General features: G+C 37.7%; 1 protein-coding gene across 1 annotated transcript in view; it reads left to right on the forward strand.

Annotated features, from left to right (window-relative positions):
• The window catches only part of LOC107753628 (tyrosine-protein kinase RYK-like), a 57,270-nt gene that overhangs the window by 33,812 nt on the left and 12,697 nt on the right, over positions 1–10,761 (forward strand). Inside the window, 5 exon segments of the mRNA XM_016569842.1 lie at positions 742–842; positions 3,041–3,124; positions 4,559–4,684; positions 8,511–8,597; positions 10,487–10,556. Of these exon segments, the coding sequence (XP_016425328.1) occupies positions 742–842; positions 3,041–3,124; positions 4,559–4,684; positions 8,511–8,597; positions 10,487–10,556 (468 nt within the window).

Below are 10,761 nucleotides of genomic sequence, written 5' to 3' on the forward strand. Positions count from 1 at the left end.
TTGTGTGGTTCTTTTTTTCTATTCATTGTGGGTTTATCAAAAGAAGACGGGAGAGAAAAAAATCTCATCTCCTGCTAATTTCATACCAGGGTATTTTAATTGTGCTTTTCTGAAATTGAATTAGGCATCAGTACAAAGAGCTGTCTTTTTCAGCATTATATAAGGTTGGTAGATTAGATTTTATCTGCTGCTATTTAGAAGAAGAGACACAGAGCTCCATTTATCTTCTAAAACACATCAACCTCAGAACAAGAATGTGCTCAGACTCCGTTTTCTACCGGTGGATTGTTTTTGCTCCACAGCCCAAGAAGTAGACCAGAAGAAACCAGAACTGTTTAATAATGATGATGATGATGATGATGAGTCTGTGACATTAGATCATGATTAGGTTCAATGAGTTTCAGGAGGCAGGTTAAACTTGCAGCATTTTAGGTTTTTCTCCAGGGGCTTCAGTGTTTAACCTTTTGAGTTGAAGTCTAATGGCTTTAATTGGGACAATTACACAGCACTTAGTTTTTAAATGCACTGGGGTTCAGGGCCAGGTAAAACCCTACACCTTCTGAAAAAACAGATGAGTTCATCATAAAAGAGGCTGTGAAACCATTTAAAATGAAAGACTGGTCTGTTTTAGTAAAATGATTTGAGGTTATTATAGTAAGTCCTAATATAAGCCCACGTACCTTTCAAATTGGTGCATATCAATTCCTAAAGTAATTAATTTCTTCTCTCTAAACCTTTTAGCGTCAGCGACAGTGGAAGCTCTCAGGGTCTGTCTCAGCCTTCCACCCAGACCACCCAGTACCTGAGGGCAGACACCCCCAACAATGCTACACCTGTCACCAGTAAGACTACGACCACACCATGTCTCTCACCCCTGACCTCAGATCAGCAACTCTCTCAAACATCTCAACCATCTGCCGTAACCATCTGCACTCCTCTTCCATGTTTAAAATGTCAGAAACCCGTCTCTACCAGGAGAAGTAGCTCAAAGAGTAGATAAACACCAGCTGGGTGCTTTGCTCCCCACAGCTAAATTTCACACTTCTGGCTGCATCTTGTCTTGCCCTGTTCACACCAAATGTGCATTCCTTTATAAATAAGAAAATTGGAAACAAATGATCAAATTATCTAAACTGGAATCATAAGGTTGGTACAAACAGGCGCACACATTTTTGTCCTTAAGTTTAGCACAGCAGTGACTCCAGCATTAATTGTTTTTGTGTGATCGGAATGAGTACAAATGTTTCTTGCGTATCGTACTTGTAAAGTCGTCACGTCCCCTCACAATAGTACAAAAGTCAGTCTCCTAGTATTTGCTCAATCCTTTGCTGTCATTCACTAGTGCCATTTCAGAGTCATTTCTTCACACTTAGGTTGTTGTCTTTTTTTTTTCCACCACGAGAAGTTGACCACCTCCACCCCTTTTCCAACATGGGACGCAAATAAGACCAAATCAACAGGAAGTTTCTGCTTTTTTAAACATGGTCACTGTTTTCATAGTGGGTGAGTTTCTCCTTTCCCTCAAACGACTGGATTGGGCTAAAATTAGAGCTTTTCAGGCAGAGCTGAAAGGCGGGTTGATAACCTCCCTTAAACTTCCTATTAGTTGAAGTTTGCCAGGAGATCCCATGGGTCTTATATTCACAGTGGCCCCAGAAAATATGTAGACACTTAAGTAACAAAATAAATGTCTCTGTCTCTTAATTGGATATGGAAATGTCAAATGGTGCAATACTTTTTTTTTTTTTAGAACAAACATTACTTGACTCAGGCAAGTAATTCATTTTCATTTTAGCCAACAGTTGTCACTTCATGCATCCAAATATGGCTACTTCCCTGCTGTACAGTATGCAAAAAGCAATGTCAAATTAGTAAAATGTCCAAATACACAGCGTTCATAAAAAAGGAAGGCAAAAAGTTATGCCACATGAGAGAAGTTGTTTGTTATATTAGTAAATGACAGCAAATATAGCTTATGTAGGTTGCATAACAATTCCAGCATTGCGAATGTTATGAATTGTTTTTATACATACATGCATGCATACAGAATGGTCTAGAAGTAAGTTCTTCATTAGATGTGGTACATATTCAATAGTACAGGTGCATCTCAATAAATTAGAATGTCGTGGAAAAGCTCATTTATTTCAGTAATTCAACTCAAATTGTGAAACTCGTGTATTAAATAAATTCAATGCACACAGACTGAAGCAGTTTAAGTCTTTGGTTCTTTTAATTGTGATGATTTTGGCTCACATTTAACAAAAACCCACCAACTCACTATCTCAACAAATTAGAATACTCCATAAGACCAATAAAAAAAACATTTTTAGTGAATTGTTGGCCTTCTGGAAAGTATGTTCATTTACTGTACATGTACTCAATAACTTGGTAGGGTCTCCTTCTGCTTTAATTACTGCCTCAATTCGGCGTAGCATGGAGGTGATCAGTTTGTGGCACTACTGAGGTGGTATGGAAGCCCAGGTTTCTTTGACAGCGGCCTTCAGCTCATCTGCATTTTTTGGTCTCTTGTTTCTCATTTTCCTCTTGACAATACCCCATAGATTCTCTATGGGGTTCAGGTCTGGTGAGTTTGCTGGAGTTTCACAATTTGAGTTGAATTACTGAAATAAATGAACTTTTATTGAGATGCACCTGTAAGTGCTTTCAGATGCAGCTAAGTACTTTAAAACATTTGGTGTCAACAGTTGTGGGCGATGTTTAAGGCCAGCTTTAGCGAATACTCTTCCTCAAAAGCAATTATGTTGTAAAGTAATTTTAATAAACCAGTGTGGAGATTTGATGATTTTGCCCAGGCTGTGCACACCACATTGTGCTTAGCGCCTCCTAGTGGTCTTACATGCTTGGTGCACTGTTTCATGCTTATACCATGTGTTTTCTTGTCTCACTCTTGTTCTTGTGTGTGGAATAGCTCAGGCACCATCTACCTGCTATAATTATCCATCCTTCATATACCTCTCTCCATCTTTCTTTTTTTGTTCTCTCACTCTGTCCTCCCTCCACCCCTTCCTTTTTTGATCAGATGCTCATACTGGCTCTGCACCCATGCTCCAACTTGCAGGCGCCTCCTTCCCTCACCCTGGTGCCCCCTCGCACGAAACCAAAAGTAAGTTCTGCTGCTGTGAAGCAGATAGAGAGAGCAACAGGGAATCATGACTTAATCGTGTTCACTAACCACCTACCTTTAACCTGGTTTCTTCTTCACCATCACCATTGCTTTGTTCTTACTGGTCTTCACCGAGCTCGTTCATTGGTTTACACTATTACAGTGGTGCAAAGTGCAAAGACATGTTCTCATTTGCATGTTCTCATTTTGTCTACACTACTGTTGAAAAGTTTAAAGTCATTACAAAGATTTTGGAATGTTTTGAAACTAAGTGTTAAATATTATTACAATTTAAAAATGTTTTCTATTTTAAAACTCCCTGGGGTCGACAGTGGCACGCACGACCAGCTCACTTAAAAAAAAATAAAAAATAAAAAAAAAAGATTTTTAAGATCATTTTGATGTAAATATTCTAGCCTACAAGACTGATTACTCAAAAGTCTTATTCAGAACTATTCAGTATGGGTTTTATGGCCTTATTTCAGCTACATTTCCCCCCCCAAAAACTCACTAACCACACAATCTTTTTTTTTTTTCTAAAAAAAATTCTAAAAAATATTGTAGCAGTTTGTGCTGAATACAAAAAAAAATTACATGTTGATTAACAATATGTTATAAGTAGCTGAAATAAGCACACATGTCAGGGCATGTCAAAACATCTCAAGGGCCCCAAAATCACCTCAGACCCCAGAGGGTTAATATATTTTGAATAGACTATAAGGAATGTTAGCAGTTTTACATTAGTTACCCATAATAACCACTTGGGGGCAGCATCATGCACATTTAGTATGAGTGGAGAAATGTAGTCCAAATTAATCAGAACACTGGCTAGTTGTATTGTTAGTGAAAAGTGATATATTTACACTTTGTTCTGGGTTCATAATCAACTGTATTTATATAATCACTAAGATAATGTTTACCACAAGGCACAGTGAAGTATTGAATATAAACCGGAAAATTGTTCAATCAGACATGTAAACCTAAAAACAACACATGAGGATACACAATGTTTTTATCAGGATACACAACCACATTTAAACGGCCTTATGTACTGGTATTTGTGCTCACAGTACATTTTGACCTTTTTTGGGGGGGGGATGTTCTTGTGTATTTAAAGTACTCTGTAGCTAAATGACAGAATAAAACACTCAGCTTTCTCTAAACATCTAATACAATTGACTGTGAGATCAAATCAGTTACACACCAAAACATGTTGTGCAAGAGTGACACTGCAGTGTTTGCCTTTGGCAAAGCTGGGGTTTTACTTCATTGATGAAGTGTTTAAATACTTCCAGTTGTTAAAATAACACTGCAAACCTCTGTCATTATCTGAATTGTCTTTGTTTTGATTTGTCTGTAATAGCCTTTTAATTAGTTCTAATATGAATTGTTAACACTTATTTTAATGTGACATTTGTGTGTGTGTGATTGAAGGTTATCCCTCGCTGCGGATAGAGAAGAACGACTTGAGAAGCGTCACTCTCCTTGAGGCCAAGGCAAAGGTCAAAGACATCGCCATTTCCAGAGAGAGAGTCACACTCCGAGACGTCTTGCATGAAGGTATCTAGACGCACATGGAAACCACAGCAAGTTAATACTGTGCATTTGAAAGACTCAATACTTAGTAATCTGTCCACCTCAGTTCCATTGAGACCTCCATCTTTCTAATAGTGGTTCTTTTGAACGACCAGTTCAGCTGAAATTGCATCATGGCAAACAAACGCGTCATTTGGCCGCTCAGTTTGAGGTTAGACACTTCCCCCTGCAAAATAATTTTGTTGGATCACACAAGTGCTGTGCTCCAGCGGGAAATCTGCACTCAAGCACTAAATTGGAGTCCAAACAGAAAAGCTCTCTGCTGGGTCTTGTGCCAGCACAGCTCTGGGCTTGCACAGAAGATGTTGACACAAATGTCATTAGTCACATAAGATATAAAACATAAACAAAACTGCATCAAGAACCCACCTTGTTTGACTTGCGTTCTTGCAAAATCTCAATGCAGTAATTCCCCTCTGTAGCATCATTTTTTCCATCAGTGAGACTTTCATTTTGTACGTGTGCCCACAAGCTTGATGAAGCTGATTTATTATTTATAAGGGTTATTGTGTTGTGTTTTAAGTGCTGACTTGGCAAACTAAAGCTGGTTAATCTGATTAAACCAATTTTATTGGACACTTGGGGGAATGTCAGATTAATCCTTTTTGAAGGGCCCATTTGCTTTTGTGTTTTTTTTATGACCAGCTCAATAATTTGTATTTGAATGGCCTTATGCGAAGCGCAAATTTCAAAGTTCTTTTACTTATTAAACATTTTCTGCAATTGCTTTGTAGTACTACCAAGGCCAAAAGCACAAGGGCATGGCTCCTTTTAATCAAAAATGAAAAATGATCTGTTTATCCTTTTGCTGTCCCAAACCGTATTACCTTTTCTTTTGTGCAACACAAAGTTAATTTTCTGAAAATATCCTTGCTACCATTTTCCATATAATGAGGGTGAATGAGAAATGAGGGCTGTCAAGCTCTAAAGTGACAAAATAAGCAACTTGAAAGTATCATAAAAGTGGTTCAAACATCTTGTAAAACCATACGATAGCTTTGAGTGAAGCACGGAACGAAATTGACGTTAACTATTAATTTTTTTAAACCATGCTTAATAATAACAGAAGCAGCAATAATGATATTAAACGTAGACTGAATTTTCAAATGGAGAACATAAATGACAAGGGACTCTATCAGCTTTGCATAAATGTAATCATTAGTTTTAAACTACAGTTTTAAAAGGTTTAGGTGTTATTAGGCTAAAGAGTAACGAACAAGTTTACTGGTGTAATTAAACATTAAAAAGTAACAAACAAACCAGAAAATACATTGCTTTAAAGTCCATTTTGAATGACATATCAGAATTATTCATGTTTTCATTACTGTCTAGAATACAATACATTATGAAACAAATGCTAATGAAACTATGAAACGAATGCTGAAAAGCTAATGCTTTTCTCTGTTTTGAGGGGTTTTGTGTTATTACAGGGACATGGAATCTGCAAATGACATGCAGATCTCATGAACACATTTATTGCCACCCAACAAAAAATTTAACGCATTTATTGTATGATAATGTGTATTTTGTCCCAGGAATTTCTATGCATTTACGCAAAATTTACACTGTAAAAGTTATCATAATCACTCATAATCTTAAAATAAAAGAATAAAAACTTAGCCTATATAATCATTATATTACTTCAAATTCATTTCCATTGAGCTGTAAGTACGTAGATATCTAGTTGATTGCACGGCATTGACCGTGTTCTGTGAACTGAATCAACTGAATGAATGACATTTGAATGACAGCATTGCTACTTCTCTATTGAACGCTCCAAGGAGAGCTAGGGATGTCTAACTTTAACAGACTCGTGAACTTTTCAGAACGCAGTAATGCAGGTCAAATTGATCTTGCATCGGTGTTCACGTACTTGGATAGAGTACATTTTAGGTCTATAATGATGTAAGGTCTGTGCCATTCCCGAGCTGGGCAACTTTGCCTTTTCATTGTAAAACAGAGTGCATGTTGCGTCTTAGGACATTCAGTGCTTAGTTTCTTGACCAAAACTTGAGCAACCATTAAAGACGTCTTCCTACCAAGAATTTCCCCCAATGCCCAGCATAATGATCATGCTCGTCTCAAGTGTGACTGCAGTTATCCTTTCACTTAACCAGTTTATCATAAACTACCTAAAGCAATTGAAACGGGAACCCAGCTGGTTGCATAATGTATAATGCAATGTGTATGTTTTTTTTTTTTTTGGAAGGTTAGATGCAAGTTCTGCATTGCAACCAAGAAACACACCATCCATGGAACATGTTGTTCTTTTGCTCAGTCATTTTGTTTTTACCAGTACAAGTAACATGCGCACTATCACACCTTACATAACTTTATTTCCAAAAATGTTGTGACCCTTTTTCCTAAAGCTCTTTTGACACTATTGGTCACGATATGCTTGCATTCATTAATGTTCCTATTTAAATAAAGACAACTCAGCGGTAATTACAAGCAGGAATTAAAACAGGCTTCTACGTCAGCAAGCTGGCTTGAGATAAATTGGCATGTTATAACAAGCATGGCAGCAAGAGAGGGGATTAGAGGGAAAAGTAGTAGACCATGTGGTGCTGGCCCCTAGCATTAGTAACACTACCCCTAAGTCAGCCTACTCTGAGGTCTACTGCTCTGCAAGATGCACTGATCCATTACATGGTGTCATCTGAGCTTATGGGAACTGCAGCTATGTCCAACTGTCTGTAGAACAGCAGAAAAGGTGAGAGACTGTCCTGCGCCTGCTGGTAAATCCATGCTATGTTTATTCTCGGAGGTCATCCAGGATACCTGTTCAGACCTGCTGTGCAAAAGTTGGCACTTATTATTATAAGAAAAATTTCTTATAATACTTTTTGGAAGGTTAGATGCAAGTTCTGCATTGCAACCGAGAAACACACCATCCATGGAACATGTTGTTCTTTTGCTCAGTCATTTTGTTTTTACCAGTACAAGTAACATGCGCACTATCACACCTTACATAACTTTATTTCCAAAAATGTTGTGACCCTTTTTCCTAAAGCTCTTTTGACACTATTGGTCACGATATGCTTGCATTCATTAATGTTCCTATTTAAATAAAGACAACTCAGCGGTAATTACAAGCAGGAATTAAAACAGGCTTCTACGTCAGCAAGCTGGCTTGAGATAAATTGGCATGTTATAACAAGCATGGCAGCAAGAGAGGGGATTAGAGGGAAAAGTAGTAGACCATGTGGTGCTGGCCCCTAGCATTAGTAACACTACCCCTAAGTCAGCCTACTCTGAGGTCTACTGCTCTGCAAGATGCACTGATCCATTACATGGTGTCATCTGAGCTTATGGGAACTGCAGCTATGTCCAACTGTCTGTAGAACAGCAGAAAAGGTGAGAGACTGTCCTGCGCCTGCTGGTAAATCCATGCTATGTTTATTCTCGGAGGTCATCCAGGATACCTGTTCAGACCTGCTGTGCAAAAGTTGGCACTTATTATTATAAGAAAAATTTCTTATAATACACTTATTATAGACTTATTATAAAAACACTTATTATAGAAAAAGTTCTCATTATGTGAGACAATCTGTGTATTTCAGTCTGTGTAGATTTCTATTACCTGAGATTAGGGCTGCACGATAAATCGCATGCGATATTTAACGCGCATCTTATCAGTAAAGCCGGTTCTCTAATCAGCGGTAAATCTCCATCACCTGCGTGCGCGTTAAATATCGCATGCGATTTATCGTGCAGCCCTACCTGAGATAGAGTTTTCATAATGTCGGCTGTTTACCTAAAGTGACTTTTTAAAATTTTTGATCCTCAGGGACCTTTGGCCGCATTTTTCATGGAGTCTTGCTTGACGAGAAGGACCCAAGCAAAGAGAAACAAGTCTTTGTGAAAGCAGTGAAAGGTAAATCCTCTTTTTTAACTCTCATTTGATATGTCCCTAGAGTACAATATTCTAAAATGAGTTTTAAATTTAAAATAACTTTCCCAACATGATTGAAAATAACTCTTTTCTCAGGAAAATCATTTGGGATTGTTTGTGATAATGAACCTCTTTGTGAAGTTCAAAAGTTCATAATACAGTAATGAAAATGGGGTGTTTTAAAATATTGATAATATAGTTTTCAGTTATGACAGTTATCAGTTTCTCTAGAAAATGCCATGAGAAACTTAAGCACTTCCCGTCACACTGGTCACCCCTTCATTTGTCCTTGTGCCCTGTTTACCCAGCGCAGGACTGGTGCCAACCACCAGACAATGCCACTGTACCAGCCTCTGCTGTGCCAATCTGTTTGGTTTCCACCCCGGCCCTTGTCCAAGGGACAGGAAACAATACACTTCACACATACTCTCCAAGCATCCGTCAAAAGCTGTGCTCCAAGATAAAACCAGACCTCTGTGAACTCATTCTAAATGTGTTCACTCAGCCAGCAATCTGTGAGACTGGCTGAAAGGAGTTAGGCTGCTTTTAAAGTAATCAAACTTTCTCAAGTGCAAGGTGGAGGGTTGTTCAGGACCTACTTGCACCTTTTACTAGCAAGGACTTGCCTGATGGGGCAAAACAGATCAAATAAGATCCAACAGAGCATTCACTTGATTTAATGTTCTTTTAAATGGATAGTTCACAGAAATTTTTTTTTTTTTGCTCACCCACATTTCATTACAAACCTCTATGGCTTACTTTCTTCTTTTTTTGAACTCAATTGGTGAATCTAAAAATAAAGTATTGTGACTCCAAAAATGCTGACAAATGCATCATAAAAGTAGTTCATATGCCATAGGAAAGCATTGTGTGAGGAACAAATCTACATTTTTTATTACCCTTTTTTTGCATTCTTTTCGAAAGCTGTAGTCCCTATTCATTGTAATTGCATGGAAAAATGTTTAAGGGAATAATGACACAATCCTTTTAATTTAACAGTAGCTATGTTTCCATCCAAAGTTACGAATTAAATTTAAGGGCAAAATTGGAATATCACATAAAACATTTGTGAATAAAGCACCGTTTCCATCCAGTGAGTTGAAGAGGACAAAATCGTCACTTCCTGATTAACTTGCGCTAAATATCACGAAGAAAAATTACATTTGCTGCAGTAAGAGAAGGCACTGTATATAATAATTTTTGTATACAATAAATTACGAGCTTCAGAGCGTGCAGACGAAAAGCGGACAAAATCTTATTTTCGCCTGCTGTCTGGGAACACAGTTCTGGGAGTTTATTATAACGAAGCCCTTTGACGAGACATAGCTCAAGCATTTTAGAATGACAAAACTAGAATTTCAGATGCTGTGCAATGAGATCGGTCCATTGGGATGGTCCAGTTTTATAAAGCCCCATCGCAAATTAACATGCCTTTTTTGATACGCATTAAAAAATGTATTCGGTAAAAGTGTTTCCATCATAGTTTATGCGCATGTTTTCTTACCGGATAAGAAATTTATCCTATTTAGTTGAGTGCATACGTTTTTTTTTTTTAATGCGCATTTTTAGAATTTATGCACATCTTGGCGTTTCCATCCAGCGTTTTTTTTTATGCGATATACCACAATTAGTTGAGTGGAAACATAGCTAATGAATTTGACTAAATGTTCAAATATTTCCTCTATCCTTTAGTGCTGCTTGACATTTAGGATCTGGCTTTTTCCAGATCTTTGAGGGTTTACTTTGTTTTGATTGGTGTGTGGAGGGATGAGAAGACTGTCAGTTGATTTTCTCAAATTTCCCTCAAGATTGGGTTGTTCAGGTTTGCGTCACACATCCCTGACTCTTTGTTCTTGCATTTGGCTGTGCAGATCACGCCTCAGAGGTACAGGTGACCATGATGCTTACAGAAAGCTGTAAACTACGGGGCCTTCACCACAGGTGAGTTACAGCCACCATGTGCTGCTTTCTTGACGCTTGAAGAACTTGCTCTATTGCAAAATCTGCTGTGTCATTCTCCTATTATAGCATTTTTCTATAATTTGCAAAAGTAATCCTGAACTGAGTTTTGTGCAGAATCATTTGTGTTGTATTTACTATATATACGTATATATATATATATATATATATATATATATATATATAT

This window comes from Sinocyclocheilus rhinocerous, unplaced genomic scaffold (assembly GCF_001515625.1).
Source record: "Sinocyclocheilus rhinocerous isolate Xijiao unplaced genomic scaffold, SAMN03320098_v1.1 scaffold1664, whole genome shotgun sequence".
NCBI classification, from domain to species: domain Eukaryota; kingdom Metazoa; phylum Chordata; class Actinopteri; order Cypriniformes; family Cyprinidae; genus Sinocyclocheilus; species Sinocyclocheilus rhinocerous.